This window comes from Amblyomma americanum, chromosome 7, assembly GCF_052857255.1.
Source record: "Amblyomma americanum isolate KBUSLIRL-KWMA chromosome 7, ASM5285725v1, whole genome shotgun sequence".
NCBI lineage: Eukaryota > Metazoa > Arthropoda > Arachnida > Ixodida > Ixodidae > Amblyomma > Amblyomma americanum.
Window position 1 is genome coordinate 18,050,295 of NC_135503.1, and position 18,822 is coordinate 18,069,116.

At 42.8% G+C, this 18,822-nt stretch overlaps 1 protein-coding gene across 3 annotated transcripts; it reads right to left on the minus strand.

Moving 5' to 3' along the window:
* Positions 1–328: 328 nt before the first annotated feature.
* On the minus strand, positions 329–18,519 carry LOC144098589 (ras association domain-containing protein 1-like). Of its 3 annotated transcripts, none has more exons than XM_077631354.1 (9): positions 18,339–18,519; positions 17,661–17,835; positions 17,087–17,339; positions 15,602–15,723; positions 12,771–12,872; positions 11,624–11,808; positions 9,236–9,348; positions 7,282–7,391; positions 329–5,934 (listed from the first exon to the last, which is right to left on the minus strand). In XM_077631354.1, exons 2-9 carry the CDS (start codon positions 17,832–17,834, stop codon positions 5,698–5,700), a joined length of 1,296 nt encoding a protein of 431 aa, XP_077487480.1. In that variant the 5' UTR covers position 17,835; positions 18,339–18,519; the 3' UTR covers positions 329–5,697. The 3 variants fall into 3 exon arrangements, with proteins under 3 accessions (XP_077487480.1, XP_077487481.1, XP_077487479.1); XM_077631355.1 differs by having other exon boundaries at positions 17,925–18,507; XM_077631353.1 differs by having other exon boundaries at positions 18,205–18,504.
* Positions 18,520–18,822: the final 303 nt, after the last annotated feature.

An 18,822-nucleotide genomic window follows, 5' to 3' on the forward strand; every position in this document is an offset into this window, starting at 1 on the left:
TCACGCGGTTTCGTTTATGAGACCAGAACTTTTTGAATTACCGAAACAAAACGTTTCATCCAAACATATTTGATCCACCTCACTATGACTAATTCTCGCGTATCCGGTGATGACACTGCACGCAAGATGCAGATAAAAACAAAGCCATTGTCTCGTCACTTGAGCATTTATTAGCTTCCCGGCATTTATCGGATTCATCGAGGTCGCAGTTTATCGAAATTAGGGTGGCTAGACTGTCGAAATGCTGCACCCAAATGCAGCATCTGCCGTTCGGGGTGCAAGCGGCATACAAACCATGTTACTCATGAGAGACACAAGAGGCACACCATATGAATATTTTTGTTTATTGCTTTTTCATAGACAAATTCCTAACCATTTCAAAAGAAAAGGACGAGTTTCTTGGCTAATTAAATAAAAGCAAGTATTACAATTCACACTTTGTCTTCTGTCCACTATTAAATTTTTCACAAGCTTGCATGAGGCATTTTACAACTTGTAGGAAGCAATGTTTCTTTTGCACATGGTCATGGCTCCATGCCAACTAATATGTTACAGGTAAGGTTTTGCATATCAAACAAATAACCATCACAAGCCAGCAGTCAGTCTATATATGGTGAACATTTGTCTTTCAAGAAACAAAGCAGTCCACAACCAACACAACCTGAGCAGTTCCCACGCGAAACACTGCCTCCAACATAAAACAAATGATCACCGGAGTTACACATCACAGGGGTAAAATGACTTTCGGAGGAACAGCATAACACCTTCACAAAAACAAACAGTGGTCACAAAACAGCAAATGCGAAATGCAGGCTCCTGACTAGAACAGAAACATGGAGGCTTTGATGCCCACTGAGGACGCCAGCAAGCCAACTGCAGGTGAAACCGTAAAGATCCAACACACACTGAGCAGCGTGTTACAGAAGACTCAAGGTAACTGCATTTCAAGGAAGTGCATTAATGGATTTCAATGGAGACGGTAAACAACGGTGACCTAGTTCCGACGTCAGTATACAGTCTATCCAGGACAATCACACAACATATCACAATGAAGAAATGAATTAGAAGAAATAAATTTGAAACCATGCAGTTCCATAGAAAGAAATAATGAACACTGTGCTGCAAAATAATGCAAATTGTGTGCAATCATAACAAAGTGGATAGCCAAAAAAGCAAATTATGTGGACGTCTCTTGCTCACGATACTCACACTGCATCAATAGCATCACCACACTACAGTCCATTTCCTCATTAGGTAAAGCCTGCCCGCAGTTATCAAATAGGCAAGCCTAGTCTCACTGCAGTGCACCAGGCTACATGGAGCATTTCATGAAGGCAGTGAACATTCGTCACTGAACTTGGCCTATAGATGCAGTGGTGACACTAAAATCAATGCGAAACACATCTTAACTAAAATTATCGGTCACTAATGGGGCCTGTCCAGTATGCCAGCTATGAACACTTTAAATTCTTAAATGTGACAACAAGCAGCACTGCAAAAAAGACTTAGTACGTGATACCAACCGATTCAAGACAGGTCATGGTACAGGCACCTAGACAGAAATATTTTTCGGGAGCCGGCCCAAGGGAATTTATTGTGCCCCAGAAGGGGTATGGAGGGGGCATGGTTAACGAGAAAAACTTCTAGGAGGACTGGAGGGGGGGGGAGAGGTTGCGCTCAATTTCAAGGGAGGGGTGGGGGGGGGGGGGGGGGAGGGGGGGCCTCGGGCCCTTTCCTTGAATATGTGCATCATGGTACCTGATGGCAGAGTAAATAAGATTGTAAGGTGGGAACACTGCAAAACATACTGAGCCAAAAATATGTTCTTTCCGTTACCCCTAGCTGGCTGCATGTGTAATGCATTGTGTAAATGAATGCAGAACAGTCGTCATTTGCAATGGCAGCACTTACACATTGATATTGCCAGCTAAAGTGCTTATTAATTAAGGCACCAAGGGGCAATTACAAAGGTGCTATTACCGTTGGCAAGCAACATACTTCAAATCCTTGACAGTCACGGTAATTCATAATTTGCCTACATTCAAAGCAGGACGAAAAAAATATTTTATGCCCAATTATTCAACTACAAGTCTAGTTGCGACAGTCATACGTACACAGAAGTGATCTTCAATTCCCATTATAAGCACTCCTGACATGGTTTGGCTTTGGTGTCAGACAGTGCAATCCATCTACTTGTTAGTACATTCCCAAAGTCTACATGCACTTCTACCGGGTATATCTGGCACAGCACAGCACAGCACATTCGCAGGAAAAAAAGCTTTTTGCAGAGCATGCCTTTGCCTTGACCATGCTGATAAAAAGCCACTTCCTAGTTGCACTGCGGTTTGTTGAAGATGCAATAATTTAAGTCGCAATACACATCTGAAAATCTCCATTCAATGACCGTATGCATCAGTTTCCTCAAGAACAGCAAAAAATTACTCCCGTATCTTGTCTATGAGGGAGGCTATTTACAGTGCATAGCTAGGCATCATTTGGAACTTGGCAATGAAATGCTACAGTAGTTGGGTCAGCAGGCTCACATAAAGCGACTCAAGCGGTCTGATAAAATTACCAAGAAGGAACAAGAATCCAGCAAACCAAAACACGAGCATTTTTTAAAAATGCCAGGAGTGCATCTCTGAGCTTGCAACACAGCTACAATGTTCTTGCATACATGGTCACTCGAGGAAATTGATTCCGCATTTAGTTTTGGCCAAAGATTAATATCTGCTGTGATTAGCCAAATGTGTTCAGGCAAATCCCCAAAGGTGGAGTAGATTTCTATTTGGGGAGTACAGAGTACAGTCAAATGACCACAAAGGACAGTTATGCAGCTACACACATGGACATGAACAGCTACACAGCTTCTCAGAAATTTGTCACATGATAGCTGTCCTGGTTAGCTTAGTTAGTAGTAGAACGAACTCGCCGGACAGGCGGTGGCGCAAAGTTCAAGTCCCTAACTGGGACGAAGTTTTGCTTGACCGTGAATTTTTTCCTTTGTGGCTATACACCTGCACTCAGGTGTATACCAGTAATTACACCCCTGTCATATTTAGCTTCTCAAATGTAATTGGAGGAATATTGTCCACCACTAGTATTGCTTGCCTGTTTAACTAACAGGCTTCAAACAATAAAAATCCTGGCATCCTAGGATTAATGACATCAACGTCAAAATCAAAAGATAGAATGCAATAAAGCTGTGTCAAGCTCATCAACTTTGCTGTACCCCAATCACATTTGCATATGGAATTTCACAAATATTGTTTTAAAAAGCCGATTTCCTAATCAACAAACCAACCTGGGCAGAGAAAGCTAGAAAGGCCACATGGAAAGAATTTACAAGTGCTCCACCAGCAAAAGTTAGCTCGACTGGATGAAATATGTAGTAGGTTAAAGTATCTATAGCATTTTTAATCCATTAGTAAGATTCGGTGCAGGAAGAAAAAACTTAAAATGTTATGCTTTCCATTCTTGATGTTCCTTCACCTCAATCGCATCAACAAAGAGGCATGTAGATGACCTTTTACAAGTGAAAACCGCACAAAACACAATGCAAACAACAATCTCACACCACGAATCAAGCTAGGTATCCTAACCACTAAAACATGCTAGATATGACCTAGTCAATATATTAAATCCTTACATAAAGCACTTTGCCACTGAACATCTCCATCATCAGTTTAATGTGACGAATATGTACTCTCGGTGCCAGTGAAGAACAGAATAAGCCAAATTCTGCAACACAAAAGGCAGTGAAGAACCCACGAAGGCCTCCACCATAAAAGTGTCATCAAAAATCCTTTCAAGGCAGTCTGACACTACATTAAACCATGGATAGTTCAACTACAAGTACATACATAAGTCTCAAAAAAAGTTGGCTGCAAGTTACTAAAAGCACAAAACAATATAACAATAGTTGGCTCCAAATGTCCTCGTGGCTTATTATTTGCTCCCAAGACTTAATTTCATTCTCTCTGGTGGAGCAAGAGACAAAGTTAAGTTTATTCTCAAACATCCTCAATTTAGGGTGTTGGTGCAGAGCAAAAATGAGGCGCAACTGCCCCGTTTGTTGCGCCCCAAACATACAAAGACCATTCATGTCGACTGAGCAGCGAAGAACTTGTAGTTACAATGAAAAGATGCGTTAGGCTTGCTGCAAACACAAATGCTCAGAGATGCAATTAACTGAAACAAGGGACTTGCTCCAGTCACCTCGGCTCTGTATCAGCACCGCCTGGCAGCTCATACAATTTTACAGCTTGCAGCAAAAATGCAAGCACACATATGGTTACGAATGTGTTGTGGATGTAAGGACACTTGAATTCTTTCACATCAAGTATCTTTATGATGCTCAGGAGATGTGGAGTTCTTCTTTTGAAGTCATACTTCAGCAATAATGTGTACTCTTTTTAAACAAAACACCTGAGAACTAAACAAGTTTAACCATTCTTAAACAAGAAAATAATTACCATTACTGTCTGTAAGGAAAATTTAAATATCTAAAGTCTTTGAAGCCAAATAAAAGTTATTCCGGTCTGGGGCTCTAATCCCAGACCACCACAATTTTTAAAATTTTTTTGAAAGATTGAAGAATTTTTCTTGAACTATAAAGATCTGCAAAAGCTGTAACATTTTGCCTAGTAGTATCCTCCACAAAAAAAAAAAAAAAAAAACGCCAGCTTCAGCAACTTAATACATCAGTGGGCTCCACTATAGTACTGCGATTAATGGATTAGGTCTGGCTTGTCAACAATGCCTTTAGCATGTGGTGATGACTGGATGTGGTGCAGCGATCGAAATCTCTCTGAAATTATATTAGAGCAGCACACAAGAGAGCCTCACGGCACAGTATCATGGCACATGCAGCGCAATAATTTCGTTCCACAGTATAGCAGGGCTGCATTATGGGTCAGATGAATAATGTACAACTAACAACATTCATTCATGTGGACTGTGTGCTGAAATTAATACTGCTAGTGTTCTAGTGCTGTAAAGCATTTGTGACTGCATTTCTGTGCAGAGAAAAAAATAAGTGACTGTGGTGCACATGCAGGAGGCCTTTCTTTGCTAAGAAAGACTAAAAATGAAAGAGAAGAAAAATAAAGAAGACAAAGGTGAAAAGGTTAAAAAGTTGCAAGAATTCTAGCATGCCACCACTTCTGGTATTTGGTATTGGTGTAAAACAAAGGTTTAGCAGAAAATATGCCCGAGCACCCAAAGTTCAACAATTTGCACTATTAGTGGTGAAAAGGAAGAAGGTGGTGGTAAATGGACTAAGTTTTCATGATAGTGTTCCACTATCAGTGCAGCCGTGTTGAAAACACCGGCCTGCTAATGCAAGCGTCTTCTCACTGCTGTCCTTTGCCTCGCCGCCTTGACATATTGGTGCAGACCACGTAGGACTGCAAGACAATTTCACTACTTCCAGGTGTCCTGAAACACATCCCTTAGGGTGGCACAGTGACAACAAAAGCAGCAAGCCTGGCAGCAGAAACATGAACGTTGCCGCATTTCTTGGACAACAATAAAATGGCCTTCAAACCCTAAGTTCGACCGTTTCAACTCAAGTGTCTAGAATGTGCACAGTGAAACAGGCATCTAACCCTGGGAAAAGCACAGGTACAAGGTCCACTGGCCTGCTACGCATAACAAAAAACTACACCTGCAATGTCTCTAGCCTGGATGCCAAAATCAAGAGCTCGAGGTGCTCTCCGGTTGCTCTGGGGCAACAGCCTCAGGTTCTTGGCTTTCACGAGCTTGAGCCTGGGGATCTCCAGTAGCCTCGTGCTTTGGAAACGAATCCATTGCCTCTTGTATTTTGGCTCGCACGAGGTCGTACTTCAACTTCAGCTGGGTCAGGTACTCTTCTTCTTCAAGCTCCAGGATCTTCAAAAAGTTCTGCAGCTCTGGTATTGCAAAGTCTTCCCACTTTGAGGTGGAAAAAGAAAAAAAAAGGAAAGAAAAGATAAGTGCTGTCCAGATTACTGCTCTAAAAGTGTGAAGAATACTGTCAGTGCAAAACAGGGCAACGATGAACAGGACACATCATCAACAGCACTGGCACACTGCATATCAGAGCGTGCATAAAGTGTACACCATCAGAAAATATGAAAAGGGGGTCGGCACAACATAGCAGGAACAGCCATGCTGCATCTGTGCCTAGCCACTGTCCTTTCACATTTCTAGACCTATCAGGGTGCTGAATTCTTCATCTGATTATGTTCTGCCTGAGTAATTCATCACTTTAATGAGGCGCCTAGTACACATATTGCAAAGAACTGTTTCATCACAAAATTGGCTCAAGAAATCCTGTAGAGTTAGCCAATTCCAAGAGCCCACACTACAACAATATATGACACACTTTCTTGCATGGGTCAATGCAGAACATGTACCATGATGCCATTACTTCTGATCTATGTACAAAAATGTACAAACATGCAAATGCCAGCAGCTGACCAGATAGCATCCCAAATGAAAAGCGGTCCCCGTGGAAGCATAAGTGCTAGTGGCACTTGGTATGGTCAGATGCAGGCTTCGATCACAGTAGTTAGCAATGGCAACAACAGGAATAAAAACCACTGGGCATTATTTAAAGTGGCCATTCGTTAATCAGGGTGCTCTTAAATGCACTGCGGTAGAAATTTGCACCAGACGACACACACAATCCTTGGAGGGATGGCTGCATTTCTAGCCACAAAATGCAACCAGCATGTCCCTGGCTCTGAGCAGCTTGACGCAATTGGAAGAACAGTAACTTTACCATGCTATGCCAGATAATGAAGCTCCCTTTCTAAAAAGTTTGCTTCACCTGTCATATCTGATGCAATAACACCCAGCTTTCTCTTTTTTTCAAGCACAGTCATACACTAGAAGCAACAGGCAGAGGAGAGCCATGGAACAGATGTCGCAGTTTGCTCAAGAATAGATTCAAAACTGTGGGTCTTTGAAAGCAGGCCAAGGTATGTTCTAAGGACGACCACGTTATCTTCATGTGTGGCCCTATACAAACTTTCCTGATGTCAACTGCACGAAGTTTCAATCAACAACAGTTGTATGTAGTTGAAGTTAACGCAACAGAATTTTCTTTTACATCAAAGCTCTGTGGCCATTCTTGACATGAAATTCTACACCACTATGTGGCCATCAATGGTGCTTTGCTGACTGCTACAGCTTTAAGGATCCCCTATGTTACTTTGGCATCAAACGCATTCTGCCATTTGGTAGTTTTGACAGAAAGCACAAACAGAAAATAATTAACAAGAAACACATCCTTACCTCTATATCACTATTATCGTTTTCTTGGAGAACAAACTGTCTTGCTCGACTATTCCAGTCTAGTGCTAGCCAAAGGGGCTTGTCTGAATCCTGAAGTTTCCTAAGTTTCACTAAAATATCAGGGAAGAAAAGATTAGTTCTTGCACCAAAGTGAAGTTTACAAACAAAAGCAGCACAGACATTACTATTCCAGACACTCAATATTTTAAATGGTGCACACGTCAGTGACCACGGCACCCATGACTCTTTTAGCAACTCAAAATTTGCAGTAATTAATGGAGGCTGAAGTGTTGTTTTAGCTCTTTGAGGAGATTAAAGGATTCAAATTTATGGCAGTAGAAGGTAAAGTGTGCCAAGTGTTTTTGTGCTAGAATTTAAAAAAGTAGTAGTGTAATCCATGCAGCGCCTAGACTACCCACCTGCACAAATGCATGCGTGCTGAACCGCGTTCTGTACTATAAACAAACATAAACAAGCCCGTGCGCAAACGCTGATTGGTTTTCATGCGGCAGGCATGCGCCCTCCTTGCCGGCACGTGACACCATCTGGCATCCTCACAGCAATTCTTGCATGGACAGTTGCGTACGACACGCCACATGTGGGCTCTAGAAACTCCTCTGGACTGCCACTGCTTAGAGTTTCAGCAGTCCCCTTTGTGATATCTGCCTTCACAATGTTGTTATTGTAGGTGATAATTTAAAACTACGCGTTTTTGGCACAGCTCAAATCAACGATATTGTGAACTAACACTTATAAGAAACAAGACACAAGAATTTCTGAACCTTATTTAAGCAACACCTAGTTAAGGTCCTAGAGGAGGACCTACATGGATAAATTTGCAGACAAGAAAGGTGAACATGTGGCTGCTTTATGCATTGTTGCATTCACGGTAACATAACCGCCAATTTTAACCATGCTGATACTGAAGGGGCTCTGAAAGGGGCTCCAAATATAGGTGCAATATGCCTGGGATGTATAAGGATGCTGTTTTATGAATATCCTCCAGTAAGAAGTTTTTTTAATGCGTTTTGTAAAAGCTGAGTTATCTGTAGTAGAAATTTTAATTTCAATGCATTTGCATCTTTCCCGCTCCTCTAGACACTTCTTGCACGCTCAAAGGTCGCAGCTCCTCCGCTAGAGCCCCACCCACTCAACCCCACTGCTGGCTGCTGACATGGCAAGGGTCATGGTAACTGCATGATGTCTGAAAGAATCTAACCAACAGCCATCTCTTAACCAACATACACAGACGCATCAGACAGAGGAGGGCACGTGTGTGAAAAAGTAAATGAAAAGGGCTCGCCCACCTTTGCATGTGATTATCAGTTCTATGGTGTGCATAGAAGTGATTTGGCTCAGGCGTTCATGACAATACAATGTAGTGACTGAGCGAGTTCATATACTGTTCTCAGGAGAAGTTTCAGAGCCCCTTTAAGGCTTCTCCTCGCAGCGTTGGAGTAGTGCGGAGAAGCTCAGTGACAATGTCATCAATGGTAGGCTTTCAGAGTTATGCTGCTTCCGCGCACGGCCGGCCATGTCTCATCCCCCGAGGGATTCGCCTTTATGGTTTGTATTCTGCTTTGGGGTAAGCACTACTGTGCTGAAAATCTACTATCCTCATTATTGACATCAACACATTGTGTCCTACCTGGCAATGTGCGCTGCGGAGAAGCATGAACACCATCGCCGTTTTATTTTCCGATAACGTCACCACTTCAAATGCCAGCACAAAAAGACTTCACAAGCTTTATCTGCAAGTTTGATACCTTCGACCCGTTAAAGCTCATCGAATTCTAAGATTTCTTCAGCAGCCTTTTTGGGCGGAGAGCAGTTTCGAAATCAAAGGTTTAAAATGCAAGATTTATAGCTGTTAATTTGTGTTTACAGCACTCCTGCAAGAATGAAGCAGGCACTGCATACCAGAAAGAGACATAGCCAGAAAAAAATTACTCACCTTCACCGGTGTTTTCGTCGACACAGCTCTCGTAAAGCGCGAACTTACGAGGATTGTCTGCTACTTTGAACTTTTTCAGGAGGGCCACTATCAACTCTCGTACAGAATACTCACTGCAGAGAAGACATGCAATTCACACCATTAGAGCACTTGGAGGAAAATGCCTTTCAGCTGAATCTACTGAGCAGGCTCTCATCCGCATATTTCTTTGCGCTATAAGGTATGCACTGCAGGAACTCAACTAATACAAACTGCAACTCTTACAGCATTTGTGGTGCTGATGATGATGATTTGATTTTTGATGGCACATGGGAAGCTTGGCCAAAGAGTGCTATTGCTAACGTGTTTTTGTTCTGCTCAAGGTCACGCAAAAGACCCATCCTTCCAAGCATTTAGCCCCAAAGATGAGCACCAAGGTATGAAATAGCTTGCGCTCATCAAAAACTGGTAGGTGCCTGGCAGCACTGTGGATCGAACCCTTCTCACATACTGCGTGTTGTGCCTATATCGGTATGGGTAGTAACAAAATTCTCCTGCTCAAACTACTGGCCTATTTAATTTCACCTCAAACACCGACCACAAGGTAGCTTATGATGGCGTACGTTTTTTGATAAGTAATTTAACATAGGAACTTGTCTGGATTTTCTAGAATCGGCGAAAAATTGCAGTCAGCTGCGGCAGAATTTTTGTCAACGTGAGCAGAGCAGCTGATCCAAGAAGTTCATTTGCAGTTCACCAGACTGCGAAGCCTGACAAATAGGCTCCTCTGCTCACCTCGGCGAAAATCCTCCACAGCCAACCGCAGTTTTTCAACACTTCTGAAAAATCCAGCGAAGTTGCAATTTTAAATTGCTTATAAAAAAACGTCGACCACCATAAGCTACCTTGCAGTCAGTGCTTGAGTGCGAGTAGGCTAGTAGTTCGAGCAGGAGAATTTTTTACAACCAGGACTGATAAATACAGAACACAAAGTACACGGTAAGTACCAAATCCCCTAGGCCAGCAACAGAATACAGCAATTCTATTTATTACATCTAAATTCACCTTTGTTTGCAAGAACTCATTGCAGCGGTGCGACAAAAAGTGCAATGAATATATGATAACGGGTTTCGGTTATGAGCATTTTTACACTTATTCACTTTAATTTTTTGCTTCTGTAGCATAGATTAAGTTGAAGAGTGAAGAGCATGTACTATACTGTTTGCATTTTTCACTTGAATCTCAATGTAAAATCTATTTTAGAACTATTACGATTTTCTTCATAACGCATAGTACTGTGTATGTGATGTCGCCACTGCCAATAAGGCTCCCTGGCCTAGACAAGCTGTGTTGACAGCTTTTTGGCAGGGAGGCCATGAACACTATACAAATGTTAAAAATAAACTTGATTTGATTTGATTCACAAACCTCAAGTAACATAGTAAAAGCACTGGTTTGATTTACGCCGACATGTAATACTTTCTGCACATCTCACAAGCAGCTTAACTGCATTGATGTCATGAAAATGCAGCACATGAAATTAGCCACAAAACAAAATGAAACAGCTGCCGAATGTAAGTTCCCCTTCAAATGTTGTCCCATACACAACAAGGAACAAACCTTGAACACCTGGCCATGCCATTACAACACGGACACATGAATGATGGAGTATCACCACATGAATGATGGAGTACACATGAATCTTCACATGAACAGCCAGTAAATGGCTTGCGACTGAATTTTCTCTCAAGTTATTTCCGTTTGGGTTTCAGCAGCAAAACAATGCCTACTGATATCAAAGCCCAATTCAGGTCACCTGAGGCACAAAAAAACTGCAATATAATCTCTACTTTGTCATTTCATTCACTACAATGCTTATGGCAGCTTGCTCCAGAAGGAAGAATGAGGATTAGTAAAGAAACAGGTGCAACATCACTGCTTTTGTGTGCCTCACATGACATGAAGCCACTTTTGAGAAGCCTGCCAGGGTGGCCTAATGGCTATGACATTCGGCTGCTAAGCCAAAGGTGGCAACATGAAATCCTGGCCGTGGTGGCTCAATTTCGATAAAGGCGAAATGAAAAAGGCACCCATGTGCTGTGCACTGTCAGTGCCCATGAAAGATGATCAGGTGGTCGAAATTAATCCAGAGCCCTCCACAATAACATCCCTTGTGTAGATCACATGCCGCACCCGGGGCATAGAACCCCACATACCACCTTAATTCTGATGTCAGCTGTTGGAACTAAAGCAACATGGGAACAGAAATTCAATTATAAAATATTTATTTGGCATAGGCAAATTTCAGGTGCAATTTGCATACACTAACATCTTTGCATGTCAAACAAAGAACGTACAATCCAACCCAACTTCGGTGCCTATACTGTTTCAAGTACAACCTGCACTCACCTAGTAATGTGAAGAGCTTTTATGGTGTCCCTGGGTAGGTAAAAGGAGGTAAGCGTCTTGCGATCACTGTCATCGTCTTTGAGGATATTGTAAATGGACGGAGGCCTCGTTCCTGCCACAACATTGATGGGGCGCATCAGGTTCATGCGAACTCGCACAAATCCCCGTACAGACCCGTCTTCTTGCTGCAGTCATGAGAAATGACAAGAACAAAGCCGCAGCTCAGCACTTGGCATTCACCAGTATCAGCTCCCTGTATGCCCTCATTTTCACGGTAAAGAAAACTGAATCTTGTTAGTGGCTACATGGTGTGAAATGACAACCTTTGTTTCATTGGTGCAACTTAAGCATATTTTTTTGCATATCACTGCACACTACACTTTGTGATAGCACAGTCTTTGCTACGCTTTTTTCCCCGAGTTTTTACAAGCGTCTCTTTCCATGTTTCGCTGCGAGCTCATCACAATCAGATTGCTCAGAGCAAGCAGGTCAGTGCGACTGTTCAAACGACTGATTCAGCCGGCTAAATTAATGGGCTGCCAAATGAGCTAATGAAACATGGTCCTTGGTCTCCACAACAAATATGTAAGCCCAGGCTTCAAAGGAGCAAAACTCACCGCATGTGTACCAGCAAGTACTGCATGCAGTACAGACCTCTGCGGCAAGTCCTTATAGGGACCAGCTTGTTCCGCTAGCTCCTGAAGTAGAAAAGCTGGTTCAGAGAGACTTTTGAGATGATGGCTTTGACCTAGTTTATGAAGTAAAATATTCGCCATTTCTATGTGCAGAACTGAGTCAGCCACAGTTGTTCACTTTTTACATGTGTATAGTGGTTCAGCTTTACAGTGAAATCTCTGCTGGGCAGTACAATGCCAGAAGTTCTAGTCAGACTCCACCACCTAGCATTCCCAAGGAAGGCCAGCACTCAGTCATACTTATCAAAAAATCAGTGTTTTACCAGCAGCACTGTAATAAAAAATGATTGCCACCTTCACCCGAGCTGGGTGCTCTGCATGGTTGCTACTGCATTCCATGGATCAAGGTAACCATGGCAGTTCACTAGCAAAAAATAAAACACTGGCTTCTGCTCACCGACAAATGACAATGAAAAATTTATTGATACAGCTTCATCAATGTGCTTCCTTACCAAAACCATGTCAAGCCCTGGTTCTTGCTGATTGTAGGATTCAATTCGTGACAAAAGTTCGTCCTTGGGCAGGTCCTCAAGAAACAAAGGTGACACACGCCCCTGTTCACAGAAGGGATGACAAAACACACTATTAGAGGAGCAATTAGTAGAACACTGTTACAAAGCACTACAAATGTTACAATTGCAAGTTTGCACAAAACTCTCAATCCTTTAGAATCTATTCTCTAAAATGCAGAGTACATGCAGCTCAACTTTAAACTCACATAATGCAAAAAGCTTACCAGGTGAGTCAAATACAAGCAAAACATGACAACTACAACAGAAGTTGCCATCCACAAGTAACATGAAACAGACCGACATTTCAGGATGGCACCACCTCTGGCTTCACCACCTGTCTCCCATTTGCTTGTCATTCCAGCGTGCTGTCTCCTAGTACGAAGATGGTCAGCACTAGTGATAGTGATCCGATTTTCAAGGTACAAGGACAGTTTAGCCAAATAGCAGTATAGCTGATGTGTTGGGTGTGCATGAGGGGAATCATTGGCCAAGGAAAAGAATGTACTGAGAAACTGGTAGGTACAAGTAAAAGTCAAACTCTTCAGGTTGTGGCAATGGGGGATCAAACCCTGCACCTGTTGCATAAAAGATGGATTCTCAAACGCGTCAACAATGCTGCCGCAATAATATGAGGAACACTATGGATATTTCAAATTCCCAGTGATCTTGAAGCGTTTGTAATAAATTATAGGCCAACAAAGGTCTATAACGGGATTACTCAGTTTTGAGTTACAACCCTACACTGCAGCACACCACTACTACAGAGTAGTCTCCCATAAAGCTGTGAGTAAAAATTTGCAAAAAATGCAGGGACCCGACTGTGATCAAGCACAGCAGAAGCATACAAGAATGAGCAAGCAAAAAACAGACACTGCACTGTTTTTCTGCTCACTCGTCCTTCGCTTCCATGCCATTTGTTCACAGTTCATCACCAAAAATCACCAAAAAAACTCATTAACTAAGCATCTATAACTAAATTCAAATCCATAATGCTTAGCCCTCAAAAAACATGCCCTGCAAATACACAGCCACAATCTGAAAGAAAGAGACCACAGTAGTGGTGTTACGATTGTGACAAGCTTCACATGACTTAACTGCCACCCTAAGCTCTGCAGCTTTATTACTAGATTAACACTTCTAGTTACAGGTGCCCTCCCACCTCATTTTTATCTGCTGAGTGAAGCGCTTAAAAACTACAAATTTATGTACAGTCGAGCCCACTTACAACGACCACAGCTATAACGAACGCTCACTTATTACGAATCTGCATGGTGCTATTATCAAAATATGTATTAGGGCAATGACCCTACGTTTCAGACAGAAGGAACACCTGTGGCTGCACAGCTCGGCTACAGCAAACGAGAAGGTGCTATAAACTCGGCTCCGCACTTAAAAACTGCTGCTTCTTTCTGGAGCGGAGAGTGGCAAGCATCTTGTAGCCTCAGAGTCATCTTCTCCCCTTTTCTACGGGAATAACACGATAGCCCAAAAAAGCAAAAACAATGAATGTAAATAAGATATATGGAATGAGACAAAAATTTTTATCGGGTGCGGCTGTCAAAAACACATGCCTTGAAATGCGACGTCTAGCGCTGGTGGAAAGTGCAGTAAGCTTTGCATTAGTGGCTATATGTGCACGAGTATGAACAGCAGCCACCGGTGGTCACCAGTATGTCATCTGGAAGACTCGCAAGGTGCAGTGCTTTAGAAGCTACGTTCTCGCAAGCTACATGCATGGCAGAAAGGCCTGAATGATGCATGACCTTTTTTTTTTTTATTCGACCACTGCGCCACTAGGCTCAAGCTTTGAGGGGACATGGGGATTACAAGTGACTTGTTCGCCAAGCGACTTGTTTAGTTCGACCATGACAAGCTTAAAAAAATAGAAAGGCCCTTCTCATGCTTGGCAACCGTGCATGTGGAACCGTGCCTTTCCCTCGGCAGTGACCACGTTCTCCTGCCACCGAACACAATGAGTAAGCCCAGCAACTTGACATGGACGTAATTCACGTGCTCAAGGTACCCTTGTCAGTGGTGCGTCACCAGCAAAGACTGATAGCAATTGACAAACCAGGTGCCATGATGTCCCAGTTCAAATTTCTCTGCTTCCAGGCTGCAAAATGATAAGGTTCTGCGGATGGCACTGATGGCGGAGTGCATCAAGAATTGCTTCAGTAAGGCAGAGTTTATGATTCCAGGAACAATGGCGGATGCTGTCACACATTCAAGTTAACAGACGCATGTAGATTTGTGGCAACACGTCATGGATGCGGAGCTGGCCCCACCTGATGTCGCCTGGGATGACTTTGTTGGTGCGGATGATGACGCCAGCATCAGAAAGCCAGCACCAACGAACATAATAGTATGCAAAGTACAAGAACTCCTGCAATGCCAGGAATATATGAGAATGATGGCAAGGCGGCTGTCCTACCATCTGCTACCGTGGGTGCTTCAACTGCGATTAGTTATATCGAGTCTCTAAACAAGCTTGTTGGTGGCAAAGGTATCGACGAGAAGCATGTGAGCATGTGACAGCATTGGAGAGCTAGGACAGTGCCGTAACAGAGTATAGTTTGATTACGCAGACGCGCATAAAAAACTTACAATCTCCAAATTTTAATTTTTGCCTGCAACAAGCCAAGTCCACTGACTATGAACCTCAAATATAACGAATGCAAACCATGCAACCATCAGGTCTGTTATAAGTGGGCTCGACTGCATTCTCATATTCACCCAGAAGATGCCATGAATATCGAAGTAATAAACCTCACATTTTCCTCATTCTTTTCGTCCTTCTTTTGGCCACTTAAGTCGGCAGTCTCCATTTCTCCTTGGCCTTTACAGTCCAATGCAACAAGACTTCGACACCTTAGGTGGCAAGTAAAATTGCAGTCTGAAAAGGCAAGAACAAAGAAGTGTTTGTACACAAAAAGCAGTTTTCTAAGTAACATACTTACGGATCGCAACACTGCCAAGATGTAGAACACCGATTTGAAGGGAAGGCACAAGCACACCACTGACCAATCGGCTGACTAAAATCAGTACAACATGAACCATCTCAGCCAAAGAAACAAAATGGTAAATATCCTTTTTAACCCCTTAAGGGCTCATTAATAACTAAAAAAATGTACCAAAATGGCTCATTTTTTTAATGACATGAAATGCTTCAATAATGTGTTTAAAACAAAAATATCAAAACATTTTACAACGGAGAATAATGTTTTAGTAGCCATTATTGACTCTCCACCCTTTTGAAAGGAAGGGTTGGTTTTGAGTAGCAGTACACAAAATGCACTAGCCGTCCACTGATTTCGTCCGAACTACTGCAGACCACCAATGGAGTGGTAGCGCTCAAAACATGGCACTCCTCACAGGGCATTCTCGCACCACCTACGCCGGATTCTGATCTCCTTGCAGATGTTCTAGCAGTTACTGTTGTTTAAAGTATTGTCACTATCTTCTTCACTGCAAGAATAAAACTCGAAAGCAACATCTTTCTCGCTTGCGCTATCATCATCAGACACACTTCCACACTAAAATGCTGCACGGATGGTGCCATGTTTGTTTGAAAGTGCAAGAAAGTCTCATGCTAACAGGGTATGCAAAAGGAATGCCTTCTGCCATCTACTATGAAAACTACCACTTAATAAAACACGGATGAAAGAACAGGTGCTACCATCTATATTTTAAATGTAAAAACACCACTTGATGAGCAAAGTTCGTCAAAAACAATTTAGAAAGCAGTGAAATACCCATGATGAGGTGAATTTGTCATAAGCAAAAAGTGGTGATCGCTTGTGATGAGCTGAGGTCGTCATGAACCCTTGAGGGGTTAAAAACCTTATCAATAAATATCAAGTATGAAATAAAATGCACTAAAACTAGTACCAATAGCTATGGATCAAGTTAACCCTTTTGCTAGCCAATACACTCAGTGGCAATGCCTCTAAACAACAGTTTGTGACCTTCCAATTTTCGTGACTGCACCAGTGAGGTTTCTGTTTTGACAGGTCCACCTTGTTCATCTACCACTATCATTGGTCACAACTGATGACGTGAAGCTCATCTATAAACATTGCTGAAGCTCTCCTGCAATTTCTACTAACAACACAAAACAAGTTTAGATTTAAAATTCATTTAATGCTCAAGATATGATGCTCAGGTGATTAGCATAAGTGACTCTAAAGACAAAAGGTTACCCCCACAAAGCTCACAATCTAAAAGCTGCTGCGTCAAACAATTAAATGGTCACTCACTCTGGCACTGAAGTCCCTGTTGCAAGCTGCAGGCTCCCCACACAAAGTCACCACACAGATCACACCAGGTTGGGTTTTTAAACACCACCGGTTCAAAGTCGTGGCCCACACCACTTTCTGTTGGGTCGATTTCAACAACTCCAAAGTTGGCAAGTTCGATGAACTCGGACCTTCGAAACGCTTGGTGTCTGGCAGCCCTCGGATGGTACAATGTCTTGTATGGAGTAGGAAAGACTGTGGTGTCCTCCCTTGCCTGAAAATTAGCATTGAACACACATATGCAATCAATGCAAGCACCAAGTTTTCAAGGCTCAGATTTAAAACACCAGCTAAACGTCATCACTGTCAAGCTCGACAATAAAAAGACAAACTGTCCATTCAGTAACATGTAAAAGTTATTGAATACTAGTGGCACTGCAAACGTTTAACCTTCATATGTGCGTATTGAAATTCCAAAGACCATGTAGCTCTTAGTACAGCAATATTTCTTCCATGAGACGAATATTTTTTTTTAACCTTAGAATTACCAAATATAACACTGCATAATCCATTACTGTACAGCAGATGAGCTTACCTTGGGTTTTGGTTTTCTCCGAAACGGTATTGGAAAGTTGAAATTTTGCAAAAATAAGCTTGGGTTGAAGGTCTGCTTCAGCTTCTCTTGGTACGCAACGACCCTTTTAGGTGTCGCAGGTGGTGTCAGAAACTTAGGAACGTGTTGTTCCCTTTGGCTCTCGGCTCTCGACATGCTGCGCAAAAATAAAAACAACTGGAATTAATTGCAGCAAAACGAAAGCGCCAAATAAGCAAGCCAAACGAGCATGGAGGTTTTGCTTACAAGTCATTCACGTGCCGCAGGCAGTTCACAGCATCGCAACAAGACACGATGCAAGCTCCTTAAAAGGGTGACAAGTTGTGCTCAGCCGTGCATATGTATTCTTTTTTTTCCACCACCACCACTCTATGCATACACGTCGCGACCCCAGCAAAACATGCTGACGCAGCGAACGGGCGTCGAAAGCAACAACCCACGAAGCGTGATCAGGTTTCGGACGACCGCAAGTGCACTTCCAACTCGGGATGCAACGCGGCACGGGATCGCGAAAGACGATCCTTACCTGTAATACTCGCCAAACGCAGGGGCAGAGTCTCTGCGCAGCTCGCGTGTTTCCGCACGAAGCGTGGACAAATGCAACCGTAAACCGACACACGGCACAGATTAAAGAGGGTTTCGAAGTCTTATCAACAGTACCTGATAGAGCCGGGAAAGCCCGTGCGTGGCCAACGAGGAAGCGTTTCGAGCACCCAACATTTTGAGAGGGGAAAAAAGTAAATCTCATTAAAAGCGGTGCGAGGAGAAGACGAAGAGCCAGCGTTACGCGCGTACGCTACACATTACACGCACCAAACAGACGCACTACATTACCTCGCAGGTAGCGCCACCTGCTTGTTATATATCAACAGGTAGAAAAGAAACCTTCTTCCGAGAGACTCGTAGCAAGAGCAGCTCTGCATTTTTCGGCAAAATTTGTCGCACGAACATGAAAAACAGATTGTAACTCACGCCAACTTTTACCTTGAGAGATTATGTGCGGTTTTCAGGGAGTTCCGGCAGCTGGAGATTACGGTTGTTCCAACCTGTGCGGCAGTTTTCACATTTTCACAAGAACAGCTGACCGGATTCGTATCGGATTTCATATGTTCCAAGCACGAAAGCCAGTTTCAACTTGGATTTT

Coding starts and splice junctions, on each gene's coding strand:
- LOC144098589 (XM_077631354.1), bottom strand. CDS start 17,834: ATGTCGAGAGCCGAGAGCCAAAGGGAACAACACGTTCCTAAGTTTCTG. Junction 17,340..17,660: donor GGAGAAAACCAAAACCCAAG/GTAAGCTCATCT, acceptor GCTAATTTTCAG/GCAAGGGAGGACACCACAGT. Junction 15,724..17,086: donor ACAGGGACTTCAGTGCCAGA/GTGAGTGACCAT, acceptor TTGCCTTTTCAG/ACTGCAATTTTACTTGCCAC.